This window comes from Oncorhynchus masou, unplaced genomic scaffold (assembly GCF_036934945.1).
Source record: "Oncorhynchus masou masou isolate Uvic2021 unplaced genomic scaffold, UVic_Omas_1.1 unplaced_scaffold_824, whole genome shotgun sequence".
Taxonomy (NCBI): Eukaryota; Metazoa; Chordata; class Actinopteri; order Salmoniformes; family Salmonidae; genus Oncorhynchus; species Oncorhynchus masou.
Window position 1 is genome coordinate 97,988 of NW_027014719.1, and position 25,531 is coordinate 123,518.

At 48.6% G+C, this 25,531-nt stretch overlaps 1 protein-coding gene across 1 annotated transcript; it reads left to right on the forward strand.

Annotated features, from left to right (window-relative positions):
* Positions 1 to 507: 507 nt before the first annotated feature.
* LOC135537719 (calmodulin-like protein 4) lies at positions 508 to 23,870 on the forward strand. Its single transcript, XM_064963752.1, has 4 exons — positions 508 to 595; positions 682 to 712; positions 1,075 to 1,215; positions 23,599 to 23,870. Exons 1-4 carry the CDS (start codon positions 593 to 595, stop codon positions 23,853 to 23,855), a joined length of 432 nt encoding a protein of 143 aa, XP_064819824.1. The 5' UTR covers positions 508 to 592; the 3' UTR covers positions 23,856 to 23,870.
* The last annotated feature ends 1,661 nt before the right edge of the window (positions 23,871 to 25,531 follow it).

Genomic DNA, 25,531 nt, shown 5'->3' on the forward strand with positions numbered 1-25,531 from the left:
AGTGGAATACAGAGTACACGCCAGATGTAATGGGGTATACACATACCAAATTATTATATGAAGTATTAGTACATGGCTGGCTTGATAGACAGTGTCCTCTAGTGGTAATGTTATATATTGCAGCTACCTCAGGAAATGTATATATTATTCAGTGTCATCACTATCCTGTCATCTGTCCTTTCACTAGACATAAAATGGTATTGAATTGAAACGGGGGAGTTCTATTAGTTGAGCAAGATCAATCATACTTACGCCTACTTTTAATATAGACAAAATTACTTATCTTACGGAAGAATTTAACTTCTTTTATTTTCATATACTGTAACTTGTCTGCTCATGGCCACGCTGTGTAGTTCAACATATCCTGGTTGTCATATCAGATAATAAGGGAGTGATTAGTATCACAAGTATTTGATAGAAGAGAAAGAGAGAGGATAATATGATACCTTGGATCCACTATCTCAGTTTCCACAGCAACCGGTATTGAATAACATGTACTCTGTGGTGGACTTTGAACCGACAGGCAGATGGGTGTGGAGTCAGGTAAGGTTAGCCAGTTGCATTCCAGGAAGAGAGATCTCTGACGACAGACATGGTAAGAAAAAACAATTGAATTGTTTTGTGTTTACTCATTTCTGTACATGTTTAGGCCAATTCATGGTGCATTGTGTTTTTCCTCAGGCTAAATTCCTGTCAGGAACTCAGATCAACGGTAAGGTGTGCTATTTTGTTTGCTAGCTTTTCTTTTGGTGTGTGGGAGGTCACATGGGACATAAATAATGTAATTATTTTTCAATAAATTGATATTGAACATTAGAGTAAAATGTTGTGACAAACGTTGAGAGCAATGTCATTTTAAAAAGGGCATTTTCGAAAATAGTCCCAATTGAGGTTAAAAGTACGATTTACTTATTTCTCTACACTTGTGAGACAAGAACATTTTAATTGCCTCCTTGGAGAGGAGAAACATTGTAATATGCACTGTTTTTAGAATGGATTATCATGATTTGTTTTTTAGTTTCTTTTCACCCAGCACATTAGTGCATTATTTGCCTGTTTTTCCTCTCCCTGTAGAGTTCAAGGAATGTTTCTCCTTGTACGACAAGAAGCGCAAGGGGAAGATTGAAGCCAAAGACCTGATCACAGTTATGCGCTGTCTGGGGACGAGTCCCACCTTCGGTGAGATCGACCGACACCTGCAGGTCCACAAGATAGGTACGCCATCAAGGGCCCCTCACTTACCCTGGGGGCATCTCAGTAGTCTAGACTTACTTACCCTGGGGGCATCTCAGTAGTCTAATGACTGACCCTGGGGGCATCTCAGTAGTTTAATGACTGACCCTGGGGACATCTCAGTAGTCTAGATTGACTTACCCTGAGGGCATCTCAGTAGTCTAGATTGACTTACCCTGAGGGCATCTCAGTAGTCTAGACTGACTTACCCTGGGGGCATCTCAGTAGTCTAGACTTACTTACCCTGGGGGCATCTCAGTAGTCTCATGACTGACCCTGGGGGCATCTCAGTAGTTTAATGACTGACCCTGGGGGCATCTCAGTAGTCTAATGACTGACCCTGGGGGCATCTCAGTAGTCTAGATTGACTTACCCTGGGGGCATCTCAGTAGTATAATGACTGACCCTGGGGGCATCTCAGTAGTTTAATGACTGACCCTGGGGGCATCTCAGTAGTCTAGATTGATTTACCCTGGGGGCATCTCAGTAGTCTAGATTGACTTACCCTGGGGGCATCTCAGTAGTCTAGATTGACTTACCCTGGGGGCATCTCAGTAGTCTAATGACTGACCCTGGGGGCATCTCAGTAGTATAATGACTGACCCTGGGGACATCTCAGTAGTCTAGATTGATTTACCCTGGGGGCATCTCAGTAGTTTAATGACTTACCCTGGGGGCATCTCAGTAGTCTAATGACTGACCCTGGGGGCATCTCAGTAGTATAATGACTGACCCTGGGGGCATCTCAGTAGTCTAGATTGATTTACCCTGGGGGCATCTCAGTAGTATAATGACTGACCCTGGGGGCATCTCAGTAGTTTAATGACTGACCCTGGGGGCATCTCAGTAGTCTAATGACTGACCCTGGGGGCATCTCAGTAGTCTAATGACTGACCCTGGGGGCATCTCAGTAGTTTAATGACTGACCCTGGGGGCATCTCAGTAGTCTAATGACTGACCCTGGGGGCATCTCAGTAGTTTAATGACTGACCCTGGGGGCATCTCAGTAGTTTAATGACTGACCCTGGGGGCATCTCAGTAGTCTAATGACTGACCCTGGGGGCATCTCAGTAGTTTAATGACTGACCCTGGGGGCATCTCAGTAGTCTAATGACTGACCCTGGGGGCATCTCAGTAGTTTAATGACTTACCCTGGGGGCATCTCAGTAGTCTAGATTGATTTACCCTGGGGGCATCTCAGTAGTATAATGACTGACCCTGGGGGCATCTCAGTAGTTTAATGACTGACCCTGGGGGCATCTCAGTAGTCTAGATTGACTTACCCTGGGGGCATCTCAGTAGTCTAGATTGACTTACCCTGGGGGCATCTCAGTAGTCTAGATTGACTGACCCTGGGGGCATCTCAGTAGTCTAGATTGACTGACCCTGGGGGCATCTCAGTAGTCTAGATTGACTTACCCTGGGGGACATCTCAGTAGTCTAGAGTGACTTACCCTGGGGGCATCTCAGTAGTCTAATGACTGACCCTGGGGGCATCTCAGTAGTCTAATGACTGACCCTGGGGGGCATCTCAGTAGTTTAATGACTGACCCTGGGGGCATCTCAGTAGTTTAATGACTGACCCTGGGGGCATCTCAGTAGTCTAATGACTGACCCTGGGGGCATCTCAGTAGTCTAATGACTGACCCTGGGGGGCATCTCAGTAGTTTAATGACTGACCCTGGGGGGCATCTCAGTAGTCTAATGACTGACCCTGGGGGCATCTCAGTAGTTTAATGACTGACCCTGGGGGCATCTCAGTAGTCTAATGACTGACCCTGGGGGGGCATCTCAGTAGTTTAATGACTGACCCTGGGGGGGCATCTCAGTAGTTTAATGACTGACCCTGGGGGCATCTCAGTAGTCTAATGACTGACCCTGGGGGCATCTCAGTAGTTTAATGACTGACCCTGGGGGCATCTCAGTAGTCTAATGACTGACCCTGGGGGCATCTCAGTAGTTTAATGACTTACCCTGGGGGCATCTCAGTAGTCTAGATTGATTTACCCTGGGGGCATCTCAGTAGTATAATGACTGACCCTGGGGGCATCTCAGTAGTCTAATGACTGACCCTGGGGGCATCTCAGTAGTCTAGATTGACTGACCCTGGGGGCATCTCAGTAGTCTAGAGTGACTGACCCTGGGGGCATCTCAGTAGTCTAGATTGACTGACCCTGGGGGCATCTCAGTAGTCTAGAGTGACTTACCCTGGGGCATCTCAGCAGTCTAATGACTGACCATGGGGGCATCTCAGTAGTCTAGAGTGACTTACCCTGGGGGCATCTCAGTAGTCTAGATTGACTGACCCTGGGGGCATCTCAGTAGTCTAATGACTGACCCTGGGGGCATCTCAGTAGTTTAATGACTGACCCTGGGGGCATCTCAGTAGTTTAATGACTGACCCTGGGGGCATCTCAGTAGTATAATGACTGACCCTGGGGGCATCTCAGTAGTCTAGAGTGACTGACCCTGGGGGCATCTCAGTAGTCTAGATTGATTTACCCTGGGGGCATCTCAGTCGTCTAGATTGACTTACCCTGGGGGCATCTCAGTAGTCTAATGACTGACCCTGGGGGCATCTCAGTAGTATAATGACTGACCCTGGGGGCATCTCAGTAGTCTAATGACTGACCCTGGGGGCATCTCAGTAGTTTAATGACTGACCCTGGGGGCATCTCAGTAGTCTAATGACTGACCCTGGGGGCATCTCAGTAGTCTAATGACTGACCCTGGGGGCATCTCAGTAGTTTAATGACTGACCCTGGGGGCATCTCAGTAGTTTAATGACTGACCCTGGGGGCATGTCAGTAGTCTAATGACTGACCCTGGGGGCATCTCAGTAGTCTAATGACTGACCCTGGGGGGGCATCTCAGTAGTTTAATGACTGACCCTGGGGGGCATCTCAGTAGTCTAATGACTGACCCTGGGGGCATCTCAGTAGTCTAATGACTGACCCTGGGGGGGGCATCTCAGTAGTTTAATGACTGACCCTGGGGGGCATCTCAGTAGTTTAATGACTGACCCTGGGGGGGCATCTCAGTAGTTTAATGACTGACCCTGGGGGCATCTCAGTAGTCTAATGACTGACCCTGGGGGGCATCTCAGTAGTCTAATGACTTACCCTGGGGGCATCTCAGTAGTTTAATGACTGACCCTGGGGGGCATCTCAGTAGTCTAATGACTTACCCTGGGGGCATCTCAGTAGTTTAATGACTTACCCTGGGGGGCATCTCAGTAGTCTAATGACTGACCCTGGGGGCATCTCAGTAGTCTAATGACTGACCCTGGGGGGGCATCTCAGTAGTTTAATGACTGACCCTGGGGGCATCTCAGTAGTCTAATGACTGACCCTGGGGGCATCTCAGTAGTTTAATGACTTACCCTGGGGGGGCATCTCAGTAGTCTAATGACTGACCCTGGGGGCATCTCAGTAGTTTAATGACTGACCCTGGGGGGACATCTCAGTAGTCTAGATTGACTGACACTGGGGGCATCTCAGTAGTCTAATGACTGACCCTGGGGGGCATCTCAGTAGTCTAATGACTGACCCTGGGGGCATCTCAGTAGTCTAATGACTGACCCTGGGCATCTCAGTAGTTTAATGACTGACCCTGGGGGCATCTCAGTAGTCTAGATTGACTGACCCTGGGGGCATCTCAGTAGTCTAGATTGACTGACCCTGGGGGCATCTCAGTAGTCTAGATTGACTTACCCTGGGGGACATCTCAGTAGTCTAGAGTGACTTACCCTGGGGGCATCTCAGTAGTCTAGATTGACTTACCCTGGGGGACATCTCAGTAGTCTAGATTGACTTACCCTGGGGGCATCTCAGTAGTCTAGATTGACTTACCCTGGGGGCATCTCAGTAGTCTAGATTGACTGACCCTGGGGGCATCTCAGTAGTCTAGATTGACTTACCCTGGGGGCATCTCAGTAGTCTAGATTGACTTACCCTGGGGGACATCTCAGTAGTCTAGATTGACTTACCCTGGGGGCATCTCAGTAGTCTAGATTGACTTACCCTGGGGGCATCTCAGTAGTCTAGATTGACTGACCCTGGGGGCATCTCAGTAGTCTAGATTGACTTACCCTGGGGGACATCTCAGTAGTCTAGAGTGACTTACCCTGGGGGCATCTCAGTAGTCTAGATTGACTTACCCTGGGGGACATCTCAGTAGTCTAGATTGACTTACCCTGGGGGACATCTCAGTAGTCTAGATTGACTTACCCTGGGGGCATCTCAGTAGTCTAGATTGACTGACCCTGGGGGCATCTCAGTAGTCTAGATTGACTGACCCTGGGGGCATCTCAGTAGTCTAGATTGACTGACCCTGGGGGCATCTCAGTAGTCTAGATTGATTTACCCTGGGGGCATCTCAGTAGTCTAGATTGACTGACCCTGGGGGCATCTCAGTAGTCTAGAGTGACTGACCCTGGGGGCATCTCAGTAGTCTAGATTGACTGACCCTGGGGGGCATCTCAGTAGTCTAGAGTGACTTACCCTGGGGGCATCTCAGCAGTCTAATGACTGACCATGGGGGCATCTCAGTAGTCTAGAGTGACTTACCCTGGGGGCATCTCAGTAGTCTAGATTGACTGACCCTGGGGGCATCTCAGTAGTCTAATGACTGACCCTGGGGGCATCTCAGTAGTTTAATGACTGACCCTGGGGGCATCTCAGTAGTTTAATGACTGACCCTGGGGGCATCTCAGTAGTATAATGACTGACCCTGGGGGCATCTCAGTAGTCTAGAGTGACTGACCCTGGGGGCATCTCAGTAGTCTAGATTGATTTACCCTGGGGGCATCTCAGTCGTCTAGATTGACTTACCCTGGGGGCATCTCAGTAGTCTAATGACTGACCCTGGGGGCATCTCAGTAGTATAATGACTGACCCTGGGGGCATCTCAGTAGTCTAATGACTGACCCTGGGGGCATCTCAGTAGTTTAATGACTGACCCTGGGGGCATCTCAGTAGTCTAATGACTGACCCTGGGGGCATCTCAGTAGTCTAATGACTGACCCTGGGGGCATCTCAGTAGTTTAATGACTGACCCTGGGGGCATCTCAGTAGTTTAATGACTGACCCTGGGGGCATCTCAGTAGTCTAATGACTGACCCTGGGGGCATCTCAGTAGTCTAATGACTGACCCTGGGGGGCATCTCAGTAGTCTAATGACTGACCCTGGGGGCATCTCAGTAGTCTAATGACTGACCCTGGGGGCATCTCAGTAGTCTAATGACTGACCCTGGGGGGGCATCTCAGTAGTTTAATGACTGACCCTGGGGGCATCTCAGTAGTTTAATGACTGACCCTGGGGGCATCTCAGTAGTTTAATGACTGACCCTGGGGGCATCTCAGTAGTCTAATGACTGACCCTGGGGGCATCTCAGTAGTCTAATGACTTACCCTGGGGGCATCTCAGTAGTTTAATGACTGACCCTGGGGGCATCTCAGTAGTCTAATGACTTACCCTGGGGGCATCTCAGTAGTTTAATGACTTACCCTGGGGGCATCTCAGTAGTTTAATGACTGACCCTGGGGGCATCTCGGTAGTCTAATGACTGACCCTGGGGGGGGCATCTCAGTAGTTTAATGACTGACCCTGGGGGCATCTCAGTAGTCTAATGACTGACCCTGGGGGCATCTCAGTAGTTTAATGACTTACCCTGGGGGCATCTCAGTAGTCTAATGACTGACCCTGGGGGCATCTCAGTAGTTTAATGACTGACCCTGGGGGACATCTCAGTAGTCTAGATTGACTGACACTGGGGGCATCTCAGTAGTCTAATGACTGACCCTGGGGGGCATCTCAGTAGTCTAATGACTGACCCTGGGGGCATCTCAGTAGTCTAATGACTGACCCTGGGCATCTCAGTAGTTTAATGACTGACCCTGGGGGCATCTCAGTAGTCTAGATTGACTGACCCTGGGGGCATCTCAGTAGTCTAGAGTGACTGACCCTGGGGGCATCTCAGTAGTCTAGATTGACTTACCCTGGGGGACATCTCAGTAGTCTAGAGTGACTTACCCTGGGGGCATCTCAGTAGTCTAGATTGACTTACCCTGGGGGACATCTCAGTAGTCTAGATTGACTTACCCTGGGGGCATCTCAGTAGTCTAGATTGACTTACCCTGGGGGCATCTCAGTAGTCTAGATTGACTGACCCTGGGGGCATCTCAGTAGTCTAGATTGACTTACCCTGGGGGCATCTCAGTAGTCTAGATTGACTTACCCTGGGGGACATCTCAGTAGTCTAGATTGACTTACCCTGGGGGCATCTCAGTAGTCTAGATTGACTTACCCTGGGGGCATCTCAGTAGTCTAGATTGACTGACCCTGGGGGCATCTCAGTAGTCTAGATTGACTTACCCTGGGGGACATCTCAGTAGTCTAGAGTGACTTACCCTGGGGGCATCTCAGTAGTCTAGATTGACTTACCCTGGGGACATCTCAGTAGTCTAGATTGACTTACCCTGGGGGACATCTCAGTAGTCTAGATTGACTTACCCTGGGGGCATCTCAGTAGTCTAGATTGACTGACCCTGGGGGCATCTCAGTAGTCTAGATTGACTGACCCTGGGGGCATCTCAGTAGTCTAGATTGACTGACCCTGGGGGCATCTCAGTAGTCTAGATTGATTTACCCTGGGGGCATCTCAGTAGTCTAGATTGACTGACCCTGGGGGCATCTCAGTAGTCTAGAGTGACTGACCCTGGGGGCATCTCAGTAGTCTAGATTGACTGACCCTGGGGGCATCTCAGTAGTCTAGATTGATTTACCCTGGGGGCATCTCAGTAGTCTAGAGTGACTGACCCTGGGGGCATCTCAGTAGTCTAGAGTGACTGACCCTGGGGCATCTCAGTAGTCTAGATTGACTGACCCTGGGGGCATCTCAGTAGTCTAGAGTGACTGACCCTGGGGGCATCTCAGTAGTCTAGAGTGACTGACCCTGGGGGCATCTCAGTAGTCTAGATTGACTTACCCTGGGGGCATCTCAGTAGTCTAGAGTGACTGACCCTGGGGGCATCTCAGTAGTCTAGATTGATTTACCCTGGGGGCATCTCAGTCGTCTAGATTGACTTACCCTGGGGGCATCTCAGTAGTCTAATGACTGACCCTGGGGGCATCTCAGTAGTATAATGACTGACCCTGGGGGCATCTCAGTAGTCTAATGACTGACCCTGGGGGCATCTCAGTAGTTTAATGACTGACCCTGGGGGCATCTCAGTAGTCTAATGACTGACCCTGGGGGCATCTCAGTAGTCTAATGACTGACCCTGGGGGCATCTCAGTAGTTTAATGACTGACCCTGGGGGCATCTCAGTAGTTTAATGACTGACCCTGGGGGCATCTCAGTAGTCTAATGACTGACCCTGGGGGCATCTCAGTAGTCTAATGACTGACCCTGGGGGGCATCTCAGTAGTCTAATGACTTACCCTGGGGGCATCTCAGTAGTCTAATGACTGACCCTGGGGGCATCTCAGTAGTCTAATGACTGACCCTGGGGGGCATCTCAGTAGTTTAATGACTGACCCTGGGGGGCATCTCAGTAGTTTAATGACTGACCCTGGGGGCATCTCAGTAGTTTAATGACTGACCCTGGGGGCATCTCAGTAGTCTAATGACTGACCCTGGGGGGCATCTCAGTAGTCTAATGACTTACCCTGGGGGCATCTCAGTAGTTTAATGACTGACCCTGGGGGGCATCTCAGTAGTCTAATGACTTACCCTGGGGGCATCTCAGTAGTTTAATGACTTACCCTGGGGGGGCATCTCAGTAGTTTAATGACTGACCCTGGGGGGCATCTCGGTAGTCTAATGACTGACCCTGGGGGGGGGGCATCTCAGTAGTTTAATGACTGACCCTGGGGGCATCTCAGTAGTCTAATGACTGACCCTGGGGGCATCTCAGTAGTTTAATGACTTACCCTGGGGGCATCTCAGTAGTCTAATGACTGACCCTGGGGGCATCTCAGTAGTTTAATGACTGACCCTGGGGGGACATCTCAGTAGTCTAGATTGACTGACACTGGGGGCATCTCAGTAGTCTAATGACTGACCCTGGGGGGCATCTCAGTAGTCTAATGACTGACCCTGGGGGCATCTCAGTAGTCTAATGACTGACCCTGGGCATCTCAGTAGTTTAATGACTGACCCTGGGGGCATCTCAGTAGTCTAGATTGACTGACCCTGGGGGCATCTCAGTAGTCTAGAGTGACTGACCCTGGGGGCATCTCAGTAGTCTAGATTGACTTACCCTGGGGGACATCTCAGTAGTCTAGAGTGACTTACCCTGGGGGCATCTCAGTAGTCTAGATTGACTTACCCTGGGGGACATCTCAGTAGTCTAGATTGACTTACCCTGGGGGCATCTCAGTAGTCTAGATTGACTTACCCTGGGGGCATCTCAGTAGTCTAGATTGACTGACCCTGGGGGCATCTCAGTAGTCTAGATTGACTTACCCTGGGGGCATCTCAGTAGTCTAGATTGACTTACCCTGGGGGACATCTCAGTAGTCTAGATTGACTTACCCTGGGGGCATCTCAGTAGTCTAGATTGACTTACCCTGGGGGCATCTCAGTAGTCTAGATTGACTGACCCTGGGGGCATCTCAGTAGTCTAGATTGACTTACCCTGGGGGACATCTCAGTAGTCTAGAGTGACTTACCCTGGGGGCATCTCAGTAGTCTAGATTGACTTACCCTGGGGGACATCTCAGTAGTCTAGATTGACTTACCCTGGGGGACATCTCAGTAGTCTAGATTGACTTACCCTGGGGGCATCTCAGTAGTCTAGATTGACTGACCCTGGGGGCATCTCAGTAGTCTAGATTGACTGACCCTGGGGGCATCTCAGTAGTCTAGATTGACTGACCCTGGGGGCATCTCAGTAGTCTAGATTGATTTACCCTGGGGGCATCTCAGTAGTCTAGATTGACTGACCCTGGGGGCATCTCAGTAGTCTAGAGTGACTGACCCTGGGGGCATCTCAGTAGTCTAGATTGACTGACCCTGGGGGCATCTCAGTAGTCTAGATTGATTTACCCTGGGGGCATCTCAGTAGTCTAGAGTGACTGACCCTGGGGGCATCTCAGTAGTCTAGAGTGACTGACCCTGGGGGCATCTCAGTAGTCTAGATTGACTGACCCTGGGGGCATCTCAGTAGTCTAGAGTGACTGACCCTGGGGGCATCTCAGTAGTCTAGAGTGACTGACCCTGGGGGCATCTCAGTAGTCTAGATTGACTTACCCTGGGGGCATCTCAGTAGTCTAGAGTGACTGACCCTGGGGGCATCTCAGTAGTCTAGATTGACTTACCCTGGGGGACATCTCAGTAGTCTAGAGTGACTTACCCTGGGGGCATCTCAGTAGTCTAGATTGACTTACCCTGGGGGACATCTCAGTAGTCTAGATTGACTTACCCTGGGGGCATCTCAGTAGTCTAGATTGACTTACCCTGGGGGCATCTCAGTAGTCTAGATTGACTGACCCTGGGGGCATCTCAGTAGTCTAGATTGACTTACCCTGGGGGCATCTCAGTAGTCTAGATTGACTTACCCTGGGGGACATCTCAGTAGTCTAGATTGACTTACCCTGGGGGCATCTCAGTAGTCTAGATTGACTTACCCTGGGGGCATCTCAGTAGTCTAGATTGACTGACCCTGGGGGCATCTCAGTAGTCTAGAGTGACTTACCCTGGGGGACATCTCAGTAGTCTAGAGTGACTTACCCTGGGGCATCTCAGTAGTCTAGATTGACTTACCCTGGGGGACATCTCAGTAGTCTAGATTGACTTACCCTGGGGGACATCTCAGTAGTCTAGATTGACTTACCCTGGGGGCATCTCAGTAGTCTAGATTGATTTACCCTGGGGGCATCTCAGTAGTCTAGATTGACTGACCCTGGGGGCATCTCAGTAGTCTAGATTGACTGACCCTGGGGGCATCTCAGTAGTCTAGATTGATTTACCCTGGGGGCATCTCAGTAGTCTAGATTGACTGACCCTGGGGGCATCTCAGTAGTCTAGAGTGACTGACCCTGGGGGCATCTCAGTAGTCTAGATTGACTGACCCTGGGGGCATCTCAGTAGTCTAGATTGATTTACCCTGGGGGCATCTCAGTAGTCTAGAGTGACTGACCCTGGGGGCATCTCAGTAGTCTAGATTGACTGACCCTGGGGGCATTTCAGTAGTCTAGATTGATTTACCCTGGGGCATCTCAGTAGTCTAGATTGACTTACCCTGGGGGCATCTCAGTAGTCTAGATTGACTTACCCTGGGGTCATCTCAGTAGTCTAGATTGACTGACCCTGGGGCATCTCAGTAGTCTAGATTGACTGACCCTGGGGGCATCTCAGTAGTCTAGAGTGACTGACCCTGGGGGCATCTCAGTAGTCTAGATTGACTTACCCTGGGGGCATCTCAGTAGTCTAGATTGACTGACCCTGGGGGCATCTCAGTAGTCTAGATTGACTGACCCTGACACATCTCAGTAGTCTAGAGTGACTGACCCTGGGGGCATCTCAGTAGTCTAGATTGACTTACCCTGGGGACATCTCAGTAGTCTAGATTGATTTACCCTGGGGCATCTCAGTAGTCTAGAGTGACTGACCCTGGGGGCATCTCAGTAGTCTAGAGTGACTGACCCTGGGGGCATCTCAGTAGTCTAGATTGACTGACCCTGGGGGCATCTCAGTAGTCTAGAGTGACTGACCCTGGGGGCATCTCAGTAGTCTAGAGTGACTGACCCTGGGGGCATCTCAGTAGTCTAGATTGACTTACCCTGGGGGCATCTCAGTAGTCTAGAGTGACTGACCCTGGGGGCATCTCAGTAGTCTAGATTGACTTACCCTGGGGGACATCTCAGTAGTCTAGAGTGACTTACCCTGGGGGCATCTCAGTAGTCTAGATTGACTTACCCTGGGGGACATCTCAGTAGTCTAGATTGACTTACCCTGGGGGCATCTCAGTAGTCTAGATTGACTTACCCTGGGGGCATCTCAGTAGTCTAGATTGACTGACCCTGGGGGCATCTCAGTAGTCTAGATTGACTTACCCTGGGGGCATCTCAGTAGTCTAGATTGACTTACCCTGGGGGACATCTCAGTAGTCTAGATTGACTTACCCTGGGGGCATCTCAGTAGTCTAGATTGACTTACCCTGGGGGCATCTCAGTAGTATAATGACTGACCCTGGGGGCATCTCAGTAGTTTAATGACTGACCCTGGGGGCATCTCAGTAGTCTAGATTGATTTACCCTGGGGGCATCTCAGTAGTCTAGATTGACTTACCCTGGGGGCATCTCAGTAGTCTAGATTGACTTACCCTGGGGGCATCTCAGTAGTCTAATGACTGACCCTGGGGGCATCTCAGTAGTATAATGACTGACCCTGGGGACATCTCAGTAGTCTAGATTGATTTACCCTGGGGGCATCTCAGTAGTTTAATGACTTACCCTGGGGGCATCTCAGTAGTCTAATGACTGACCCTGGGGGCATCTCAGTAGTATAATGACTGACCCTGGGGGCATCTCAGTAGTCTAGATTGATTTACCCTGGGGGCATCTCAGTAGTATAATGACTGACCCTGGGGGCATCTCAGTAGTTTAATGACTGACCCTGGGGGCATCTCAGTAGTCTAATGACTGACCCTGGGGGCATCTCAGTAGTCTAATGACTGACCCTGGGGGGCATCTCAGTAGTCTAATGACTGACCCTGGGGGCATCTCAGTAGTCTAATGACTGACCCTGGGGGGGCATCTCAGTAGTTTAATGACTGACCCTGGGGGCATCTCAGTAGTTTAATGACTGACCCTGGGGGCATCTCAGTAGTCTAATGACTGACCCTGGGGGCATCTCAGTAGTTTAATGACTGACCCTGGGGGCATCTCAGTAGTCTAATGACTGACCCTGGGGGCATCTCAGTAGTTTAATGACTTACCCTGGGGGCATCTCAGTAGTCTAGATTGATTTACCCTGGGGGCATCTCAGTAGTATAATGACTGACCCTGGGGGCATCTCAGTAGTTTAATGACTGACCCTGGGGGCATCTCAGTAGTCTAGATTGACTTACCCTGGGGGCATCTCAGTAGTCTAGATTGACTTACCCTGGGGGCATCTCAGTAGTCTAGATTGACTGACCCTGGGGGCATCTCAGTAGTCTAGATTGACTGACCCTGGGGGCATCTCAGTAGTCTAGATTGACTTACCCTGGGGGCATCTCAGTAGTCTAGAGTGACTGACCCTGGGGGCATCTCAGTAGTCTAATGACTGACCCTGGGGGCATCTCAGTAGTCTAATGACTGACCCTGGGGGCATCTCAGTAGTTTAATGACTGACCCTGGGGGCATCTCAGTAGTTTAATGACTGACCCTGGGGGCATCTCAGTAGTCTAATGACTGACCCTGGGGGCATCTCAGTAGTCTAAAGACTGACCCAGGGGGCATCTCAGTAGTTTAATGACTGACCCTGGGGGCATCTCAGTAGTCTAATGACTGACCCTGGGGGCATCTCAGTAGTCTAATGACTGACCCTGGGGGCATCTCAGTAGTCTAATGACTGACCCTGGGGGCATCTCAGTAGTTTAATGACTGACCCTGGGGGGGCATCTCAGTAGTTTAATGACTGACCCTGGGGGCATCTCAGTAGTCTAATGACTGACCCTGGGGGGGCATCTCAGTAGTTTAATGACTGACCCTGGGGGCATCTCAGTAGTCTAATGACTGACCCTGGGGGCATCTCAGTAGTTTAATGACTTACCCTGGGGGCATCTCAGTAGTCTAGATTGATTTACCCTGGGGGCATCTCAGTAGTATAATGACTGACCCTGGGGGCATCTCAGTAGTCTAATGACTGACCCTGGGGGCATCTCAGTAGTCTAGATTGACTGACCCTGGGGGCATCTCAGTAGTCTAGAGTGACTGACCCTGGGGGCATCTCAGTAGTCTAGATTGACTGACCCTGGGGGGCATCTCAGTAGTCTAGAGTGACTTACCCTGGGGGCATCTCAGCAGTCTAATGACTGACCATGGGGGCATCTCAGTAGTCTAGAGTGACTTACCCTGGGGGCATCTCAGTAGTCTAGATTGACTGACCCTGGGGGCATCTCAGTAGTCTAATGACTGACCCTGGGGGCATCTCAGTAGTTTAATGACTGACCCTGGGGGCATCTCAGTAGTCTAATGACTGACCCTGGGGGCATCTCAGTAGTATAATGACTGACCCTGGGGGCATCTCAGTAGTCTAGAGTGACTGACCCTGGGGGCATCTCAGTAGTCTAGATTGATTTACCCTGGGGGCATCTCAGTCGTCTAGATTGACTTACCCTGGGGGCATCTCAGTAGTCTAATGACTGACCCTGGGGGCATCTCAGTAGTATAATGACTGACCCTGGGGGCATCTCAGTAGTCTAATGACTGACCCTGGGGCATCTCAGTAGTTTAATGACTGACCCTGGGGGCATCTCAGTAGTCTAATGACTGACCCTGGGGGCATCTCAGTAGTCTAATGACTGACCCTGGGGGCATCTCAGTAGTTTAATGACTGACCCTGGGGGCATCTCAGTAGTTTAATGACTGACCCTGGGGGCATGTCAGTAGTCTAATGACTGACCCTGGGGGCATCTCAGTAGTCTAATGACTGACCCTGGGGGGGCATCTCAGTAGTCTAATGACTGACCCTGGGGGGCATCTCAGTAGTCTAATGACTGACCCTGGGGGCATCTCAGTAGTCTAATGACTGACCCTGGGGGGGCATCTCAGTAGTTTAATGACTGACCCTGGGGGGGCATCTCAGTAGTTTAATGACTGACCCTGGGGGGGGCATCTCAGTAGTTTAATGACTGACCCTGGGGGCATCTCAGTAGTCTAATGACTGACCCTGGGGGCATCTCAGTAGTCTAATGACTTACCCTGGGGGCATCTCAGTAGTTTAATGACTGACCCTGGGGGGCATCTCAGTAGTCTAATGACTTACCCTGGGGGCATCTCAGTAGTTTAATGACTTACCCTGGGGGGGCATCTCAGTAGTTTAATGACTGACCCTGGGGGCATCTCAGTAGTCTAATGACTGACCCTGGGCATCTCAGTAGTCTAATGACTGACCCTGGGGGCATCTCAGTAGTCTAATGACTGACCCTGGGGGCATCTCAGTAGTTTAATGACTTACCCTGGGGGGCATCTCAGTAGTCTAATGACTGACCCTGGGGGCATCTCAGTAGTATAATGACTGACCCTGGGGGACATCTCAGTAGTCTAGATTGACTGACACTGGGGGCATCTCAGTAGTCTAATGACTGACCCTGGGGGGCATCTCAGTAGTCTAATGACTGACCCTGGGGGCATCTCAGTAGTCTAATGACTGACCCTGGGCATCTCAGTAGTTTAATGACTGACCCTGGGGGCATCTCAGTAGTCTAGATTGACTGACCCTGGGGGCATCTCAGTAGTCTAGAGTGACTGACCCTGGGGGCATCTCAGTAGTCTAGATTGACTTACCCTGGGGGACATCTCAGTAGTCTAGAGTGACTTACCCTGGGGGCATCTCAGTAGTCTAGATTGACTTACCCTGGGGGACATCTCAGTAGTCTAGATTGACTTACCCTGGGGGCATCTCAGTAGTCTAGATTGACTTACCCTGGGGGCATCTCAGTAGTCTAGATTGACTGACCCTGGGGGCATCTCAGTAGTCTAGATTGACTTACCCTGGGGGCATCTCAGTAGTCTAGATTGACTTACCCTGGGGGACATCTCAGTAGTCTAGATTGACTTACCCTGGGGGCATCTCAGTAGTCTAGATTGACTTACCCTGGGGGCATCTCAGTAGTCTAGATTGACTGACCCTGGGGGCATCTCAGTAGTCTAGATTGACTTACCCTGGGGGACATCTCAGTAGTCTAGAGTGACTTACCCTGGGGGCATCTCAGTAGTCTAGATTGACTTACCCTGGGGGACATCTCAGTAGTCTAGATTGACTTACCCTGGGGGACATCTCAGTAGTCTAGATTGACTTACCCTGGGGGCATCTCAGTAGTCTAGATTGACTGACCCTGGGGGCATCTCAGTAGTCTAGATTGACTGACCCTGGGGGCATCTCAGTAGTCTAGATTGACTGACCCTGGGGGCATCTCAGTAGTCTAGATTGATTTACCCTGGGGGCATCTCAGTAGTCTAGATTGACTGACCCTGGGGGCATCTCAGTAGTCTAGAGTGACTGACCCTGGGGGCATCTCAGTAGTCTAGATTGACTGACCCTGGGGGCATCTCAGTAGTCTAGATTGATTTACCCTGGGGGCATCTCAGTAGTCTAGAGTGACTGACCCTGGGGGCATCTCAGTAGTCTAGAGTGACTGACCCTGGGGGCATCTCAGTAGTCTAGATTGACTGACCCTGGGGGCATCTCAGTAGTCTAGAGTGACTGACCCTGGGGGCATCTCAGTAGTCTAGAGTGACTGACCCTGGGGGCATCTCAGTAGTCTAGATTGACTTACCCTGGGGGCATCTCAGTAGTCTAGAGTGACTGACCCTGGGGGCATCTCAGTAGTCTAGATTGACTTACCCTGGGGGACATCTCAGTAGTCTAGAGTGACTTACCCTGGGGGCATCTCAGTAGTCTAGATTGACTTACCCTGGGGGACATCTCAGTAGTCTAGATTGACTTACCCTGGGGGCATCTCAGTAGTCTAGATTGACTTACCCTGGGGGGCATCTCAGTAGTCTAGATTGACTGACCCTGGGGGCATCTCAGTAGTCTAGATTGACTTACCCTGGGGGCATCTCAGTAGTCTAGATTGACTTACCCTGGGGGACATCTCAGTAGTCTAGATTGACTTACCCTGGGGGCATCTCAGTAGTCTAGATTGACTTACCCTGGGGCATCTCAGTAGTCTAGATTGACTGACCCTGGGGGCATCTCAGTAGTCTAGAGTGACTTACCCTGGGGGACATCTCAGTAGTCTAGAGTGACTTACCCTGGGGGCATCTCAGTAGTCTAGATTGACTTACCCTGGGGGACATCTCAGTAGTCTAGATTGACTTACCCTGGGGGACATCTCAGTAGTCTAGATTGACTTACCCTGGGGGCATCTCAGTAGTCTAGATTGATTTACCCTGGGGGCATCTCAGTAGTCTAGATTGACTGACCCTGGGGGCATCTCAGTAGTCTAGATTGACTGACCCTGGGGGCATCTCAGTAGTCTAGATTGATTTACCCTGGGGGCATCTCAGTAGTCTAGATTGACTGACCCTGGGGGCATCTCAGTAGTCTAGAGTGACTGACCCTGGGGCATCTCAGTAGTCTAGATTGACTGACCCTGGGGCATCTCAGTAGTCTAGATTGATTTACCCTGGGGGCATCTCAGTAGTCTAGAGTGACTGACCCTGGGGGCATCTCAGTAGTCTAGATTGACTGACCCTGGGGGCATTTCAGTAGTCTAGATTGATTTACCCTGGGGGCATCTCAGTAGTCTAGATTGACTTACCCTGGGGGCATCTCAGTAGTCTAGATTGACTTACCCTGGGGTCATCTCAGTAGTCTAGATTGACTGACCCTGGGGGCATCTCAGTAGTCTAGATTGACTGACCCTGGGGGCATCTCAGTAGTCTAGAGTGACTGACCCTGGGGGCATCTCAGTAGTCTAGATTGACTTACCCTGGGGGCATCTCAGTAGTCTAGATTGACTGACCCTGGGGGCATCTCAGTAGTCTAGATTGACTGACCCTGACACATCTCAGTAGTCTAGAGTGACTGACCCTGGGGGCATCTCAGTAGTCTAGATTGACTTACCCTGGGGACATCTCAGTAGTCTAGATTGATTTACCCTGGGGGCATCTCAGTAGTCTAGAGTGACTGACCCTGGGGGCATCTCAGTAGTCTAGAGTGACTGACCCTGGGGGCATCTCAGTAGTCTAGATTGACTGACCCTGGGGGCATCTCAGTAGTCTAGAGTGACTGACCCTGGGGGCATCTCAGTAGTCTAGAGTGACTGACCCTGGGGGCATCTCAGTAGTCTAGATTGACTTACCCTGGGGGCATCTCAGTAGTCTAGAGTGACTGACCCTGGGGGCATCTCAGTAGTCTAGATTGACTTACCCTGGGGGACATCTCAGTAGTCTAGAGTGACTTACCCTGGGGGCATCTCAGTAGTCTAGATTGACTTACCCTGGGGGACATCTCAGTAGTCTAGATTGACTTACCCTGGGGGCATCTCAGTAGTCTAGATTGACTTACCCTGGGGGCATCTCAGTAGTCTAGATTGACTGACCCTGGGGGCATCTCAGTAGTCTAGATTGACTTACCCTGGGGGCATCTCAGTAGTCTAGATTGACTTACCCTGGGGGACATCTCAGTAGTCTAGATTGACTTACCCTGGGGGCATCTCAGTAGTCTAGATTGACTTACCCTGGGGGACATCTCAGTAGTCTAGAGTGACTTACCCTGGGGGCATCTCAGTAGTCTAGATTGACTTACCCTGGGGGACATCTCAGTAGTCTAGATTGACTTACCCTGGGGGACATCTCAGTAGTCTAGATTGACTTACCCTGGGGGCATCTCAGTAGTCTAGATTGACTTACCCTGGGGGCATCTCAGTAGTCTAGATTGACTGACCCTGGGGGCATCTCAGTAGTCTAGATTGACTTACCCTGGGGGCATCTCAGTAGTCTAGATTGACTTACCCTGGGGACATCTCAGTAGTCTAGATTGACTTACCCTGGGGGCATCTCAGTAGTCTAGATTGACTTACCCTGGGGGACATCTCAGTAGTCTAGAGTGACTTACCCTGGGGGCATCTCAGTAGTCTAGATTGACTTACCCTGGGGGACATCTCAGTAGTCTAGATTGACTTACCCTGGGGGACATCTCAGTAGTCTAGATTGACTTACCCTGGGGGCATCTCAGTAGTCTAGATTGATTTACCCTGGGGGCATCTCAGTAGTCTAGATTGACTGACCCTGGGGGCATCTCAGTAGTCTAGATTGACTGACCCTGGGGGCATCTCAGTAGTCTAGATTGATTTACCCTGGGGGCATCTCAGTAGTCTAGATTGACTGACCCTGGGGGCATCTCAGTAGTCTAGAGTGACTGACCCTGGGGGCATCTCAGTAGTCTAGATTGACTGACCCTGGGGGCATCTCAGTAGTCTAGATTGATTTACCCTGGGGGCATCTCAGTAGTCTAGAGTGACTGACCCTGGGGGCATCTCAGTAGTCTAGATTGACTGACCCTGGGGGCATCTCAGTAGTCTAGATTGATTTACCCTGGGGGCATCTCAGTAGTCTAGATTGACTTACCCTGGGGGCATCTCAGTAGTCTAGATTGACTTACCCTGGGGTCATCTCAGTAGTCTAGATTGACTGACCCTGGGGGCATCTCAGTAGTCTAGATTGACTGACCCTGGGGGCATCTCAGTAGTCTAGAGTGACTGACCCTGGGGGCATCTCAGTAGTCTAGATTGACTTACCCTGGGGGCATCTCAGTAGTCTAGATTGACTGACCCTGGGGGCATCTCAGTAGTCTAGATTGACTGACCCTGACACATCTCAGTAGTCTAGAGTGACTGACCCTGGGGGCATCTCAGTAGTCTAGATTGACTTACCCTGGGGACATCTCAGTAGTCTAGAGCAGGTATTTTCAAACCCCCCAGGGGTACGTGCAATGACGTCAGGGGTACGCCAAATAAAAATATGATTCACATAAAAATTAATTAGCACATTTTCAAACGGTCCATTTAGATTTCCCAACGGGGCTATACATTTGGGTGAGGTTTTTTTCTCACCTGAGTATCCTCGTTTCACTGCCAAAAATAAAATTAAACCCTCTAGTGTTCAGCGAAATAACAACACAATGTCAAATACAGGTAGCCTTGTCAAATAATTAACATCCAATCACATTAACCGTTACTCTCTCGCAGGAATTCCACTAACAGTCCGTATGTAGCTACTGCTCATTCTGTTTGCTCCAAAATTGATTAATGATAAAAAAAGTAAGAGACACATACCATCTCTACTGGTAGTACTGCTACTACCAGCAGTACTACACCTGCACCTGTCGACAACACAAGTTGTTCTGCTTCCACGAGCACATCCAATGCTAGCATCAGTAATTATACATTTGTTGTTAGCCCAGCTAGCATGGACACTGACAGTTGTGAACCTTAGCCGGGAAAGCACCGAACAACAGACAGGGACGTTGGACCATCAAAGAGGCGCAAATATGATAAGAACTACATTGATTTTAAGTTCACTTATATTGGGAGTAGTGCCTTTCCTCAGTCACAATGTGTTATATGTGCAAAAGTACAATCTCACAACTCAATGAAAACTTCACACTTGCGCAGACATTCAGAAACAAAACATGCCAATTGAAATAAGCAACATGAGTTTTTTGAGAGAGAATTAAGAGCACTTTCAAGTAGTAAGACATGTATAAAAGCAACAGATACCATTAATAAGAAGGAGCTAGAAGTGTCTTATATGGTGAGCTCCCGAGGGCTTGGACAGGCAAGCCCCATACTATTGTGGAGGAGTTCATTCTTCCTTCTGCCGCGGATATGGCTGGGACAATAGGCCCAAAAAACTATACAGACAATGTCTTCATCAAACAACACCATTTCATGATGCATCAGTGACATGGCAGGAGATGTTTTGAAACAATTACTGCTTCACATACAAGCCAGTGGCGGGCCTGGCATATGTCCGTTATGTTTATGGGGGGTCGAATAAGGAAGACATCCTCTTCTGCAAACCACTGGAAACCAGGACAACAGGAGAGGATGTTTTTTTAAGTATTGGACAGCCTTGTGACATAAAATGGACTTTGGTGGTCAAAATGTGTTGATATCTGCACTGACAGGGAGACATAGTGGAGTGGTAACGCGCGTGTAAGTAGTTGTTCCCGATGCCACTTGGTTACACTGCAGCATCCCCCGAGAGGCTTTTGCTGCCAAGGGAATGCCTGACAGCTTGAAATACTTTTTGGACACTACAGTGAAAATGGTTAACTTTGTTAAATCAAGGGCCCTTGAACTCTCGTGTATTTTCTGCACTATGCAATGATATAGGCAGCGACCATGTAACGCTTTTACAACATACAGAAGTGTGCTGGTTATCAAGGGGCAAAGTATTGACACATTTTTTTGAATTGAGAGACGAGATTAAAGTTTATTCCCTTGTCTGACCGCTTGCATGAGTTTCTCACATGGCTGGCCTATCTGGGTGATATTTTTTCTCGTTTTAATCATCTGAATCTAGGATTATAGGGACTCTCCGCAACTATATTCAATGTGCGGGAAGATTTGAAAAGATTCGTTAACCATTTCATGCCCTGCCTCCAGTCCACATACCGATATCTGAACAAGAGAGCCTCATCGAAATTGCAAGAAGCGGTTCTGTGAAAATTTTATTTCATCAGAAGCCACTGCCAGATTTCTGAATTGGGCTGCGCTCAGAGTATCCTGCCTTGGCAAATCGCGCTGTGAAGACACTGATGCCCTTTGCAACCACGTACCTATGTGAGAGTGGATTCTCAGCCCTCACTAGAATGAAAACTACATACAGGCAATACAACCCAACATTGCAGAGTTAGGTGCATCCTTTCAAGCACACCCTTCTCATGAACCTGTTGTGAGTTAGTCACAATTGTCGATGAACAAATAAGGTTTTATATGTAAGATGGTTAAATAAAGAGCAAAATGATTTATTATATGTGCCCTGGTCCTATAAGAGCTCTTTGCCACTTCCCATTCACCGGGTTGTGACAAAAACTCACACCCATTGAGGTTTAATAAATGTATCTTATAGTGTGTGTGTGGCAGGCTTACAATGATGGCAAAATACAACAATTGAGAGTGCACTGACCCTGGTGCTAAAGGGGGTACGCAGCTGGAGGTTGAATGTTTGAAGGGGTACAGGACTATAAAAAGTTTAGGAACCACTGGTCTATAGACCTCAAACTCAACTCAGCTCCACTGCATTTTTTTCAATTGTTCCCCTCTAATCAGGTAAAACAGAACCAGCAGGCTCCGGACTGGGTAGGGTAAGAGTTGAGTACCCCTGGTCGAGAGTGACCTACCCTGGGGGAATGTCAATAGTCTACAGCAAGTCTCTCCAACCCTGTTTCTGGAGAGCTATGGTCCTGTCGGTTTTCACACCAAACCTAATCTATCGCACCTGCTTCTAATAATTAGCTAGTTAATAAGATGAATCAGGTTAGTTACAACTGGGGTTGGAGTGAAGAGTAGCTCTCCAGGAACAAGGTTGGGAGAGTCCTGGTCTAGAGTGACTTACCCTGGGGGCATCTCAGTAGTCTATAGCAGGGTATTCAACTCTGACCCTACAAGGCCCGGAGCCTGATGGGTTTCTGTTCTACCTGATCATTCATTGCGCCCACCTGGTGTTCCAGGTCTAAATCAGTCCTTGATTAAATGGGAATGATAAAAACCACAGTGGAACTGGTTGAGTTTGAGGGTTCTAAAGGGAATTCCTCTCCTTCACCACGGCATGTTTAAAGGTCAGGGCAGATGAAGGGAACAAGCAGGGAAGCGGAAGACATTAGAATATTGAGGCGGCTCTAGACACCTGTTGATCTTGCCATACTGTTTCTGAATTGTAGTGAGGTTTTGGCTGTAAATTATTTAGTAGGCAGGCAAGCTGCTACTTGGGGGATGGGTAGAGGGAGAAGTTGTCACATTGAGTGTAACCAACACGTTAGCTGAAATCTGTCCCAAGCTTGTTCCAATTACATGTATTACATTAAAAAAAGATGTATCTTCTCTCAGCTCTTCATACTTTCTGCACTGAACTTTTTAACCTGGGGGAAGTACTGAGAAATATTCAAACCAATTAACTGATTTGGTCATGTGAAAATGGCTTTGGTTAGAACACGTTGGACTCAACAGGATTTTTCCCCAACTTCCCGATTTACAATATTGAACAGAATGTTTTTCTGAGAGTCAAAAAGTTTGCCTGCTCTGTTACTCTGAACTTCATGCCCATTTGCAGTTCATTATTTTACACATTAAACAGACAGCCCAATTCTGATATTTTTTCACTTTTTTTCCCAATCAGATCAGCGCTGAAAAAGATGTGAAAAGATCTGATGTGATTTGGTCAAAAGATCCATTAGTGGGAAAATATCAGAATTGGGCTGTCTGTGTAAATGCAGCCATATTGACACACTCCACTACCCTAACAAGTTATTTTATTGAAGTAAGGAATAACCAACCATGCTCAGTACAGTTGAATGTAAATATAAAACTCGGCCATGTAGCAGATAACCAGTCACTTTAACAGCAGCATTTAGGCCTATTTTGGATCAATGGGGCCCTTTGCAGGTGATTAGTTGTACTAATATCCGTCCTTCTCCAGAAAAGAAGGGCGAGCTCGACTTCTCCACCTTCCTGACCATGATGCACAGGCAGATCCAGCAGGAGGACCCCAAGGCGGAGATCCTGGAGGCCATGAGGATGACGGACAAGCAGAAGAAGGGCTACATCCTGGCCTCGGAGCTCCGAGCCAAGCTCACCAAGCTAGGAGAGAAGCTGACTGATAAAGAAGGTAGCCTACAATGTGTTTCTATCGCTAGGGGTTTTAGCTGTCGTGGATTAAGACAGGACTCGATATAATGCCTAGTGGAGCCTCTATTGAAAATGCCGTTTAACACATGAGCAGTAGGTAGGCTTCATCTGGGTCCGGGAAACTGGCCCTGAAAGTGCAGCTCAACAGTCTGAATTGGCTCCTTCTTACAATCTCTTATACATCATCTGCACTGATCTGAACAGATGGTAGAGGTAAACAAAAAAGTCAAATATAACTGGTATAACTTTACCTGGTATTAGTTTATCAGTTCAGCTCTTTTAACCCTTTACGCGTGTACCCGTATACGGGTTGAAAATGGCAGATTTGTACACTGATAAACACCTAAATTGGAACTCGGTGTCTGTACAGTAACATGCTTTACATGACATCAGAGCTCAGGCTCTGTGCTTCACAGCTTTGTCTGGGTTTTGACTGAGAGCCGATCTGAACTTGAGCACTGCAGAGACAAGAAGTTGCCCCCATCCCTCCAGCTAATTGGGCAAATTTAAAAAAATGTTTTGTCTGCGTGAGGGAGATGTTGTAAATTAAGAGGACTCCATGTATTTTGAAAGATAATACTACTAAATACTGCTTTGATGTCATACAAGCAAGTCTAACACCCGTGAGTCCAAATGTGCACTTCACATTTCCATGTCATAAATCTAATTTCATATACAGCGTTTATGATCACCATGTTTGATGTGTAGTTACAAGAAGACATGGCGTCATACCCTGATTTATTTTGAACAGAATGAGTCTGTCTGTCTACAGTGAAGAACATTTGCCTTGGCACACGCACCTGAATGCACTCATGATGCCTTTATATAGACTGGTTTGGTTGTTTAGCAACAACCACGCTACTATGGGGTTGGCTTAGATTGTTGACACCCAAAATATATTTGATTTATTGAAAACACAAATCAATTTGCACAATGAGCACTTGTCTCTCAAATACATTGTTACAGTTGTTGTTTAGCAATCTAACATATATTTGTCATATTAGCAGAGAGCACCTCAAAACAAGACATATTATCAAGAACAAAATAAAACTGAAATTAGCCAACTACAATTCTCCTCATGCCAGGTTTTTTTAAATTGTTGGTAGCTATCTGGCCATCCGGAATCACAACACGACTTCTACCCCATTGAATCACGTGCATCATTTTCGTGACGTTGTCAGCTAGCCAGTCTATGCGCGCCAAATGTACGATACGTTTCCATAAATTGCATTGTGAAATCCTAACATTTTCATGTCATATTTTATTACTTAGCTTGTCATGTTGGTAATAGAACAAGCGTTCAAATGATTCCCATCTGACCCAGATTGCGATTTTCATAAAGGACCGTTCTTGGATTGCATAAACAACAACCGTAATTGTGTGATTGCAGGGATGCAGGGTTGTGTTCCAAACAAAATAACTACACGTGTCCTCGCTCTAATTCCTCAACCGCACAGCTAGGAGCTCAAAAAGGCACCTTACAGTTGAAGCCTTTTCTTTGAGTCATAAAAGTGCATTGACATTTCTTAGGAAATGTGCACACTTTGGAGAGCAGTTACACCTCTCTCAAACCTCGTATTGTTCTGTCTTGTGTTGCAACACATTTTACAGGAATATTATCATGTTACTGAATGTATCCAGAGTATTTCACATTTTGTTATGAACAAATGTGGCAAAAAAGTATATAATGTAAAATGCACATAAAATCAAGTGCTTGGATTCAG

Bases quoted from the DNA above. Each gene is read 5' to 3' on its own strand.
- LOC135537719 (XM_064963752.1), top strand. The intron at 713-1,074 runs GTAAGGTGTGCT...CTCTCCCTGTAG, and splicing joins GTCAGGAACTCAGATCAACG to AGTTCAAGGAATGTTTCTCC. The intron at 1,216-23,598 runs GTACGCCATCAA...GTCCTTCTCCAG, and splicing joins CCTGCAGGTCCACAAGATAG to AAAAGAAGGGCGAGCTCGAC.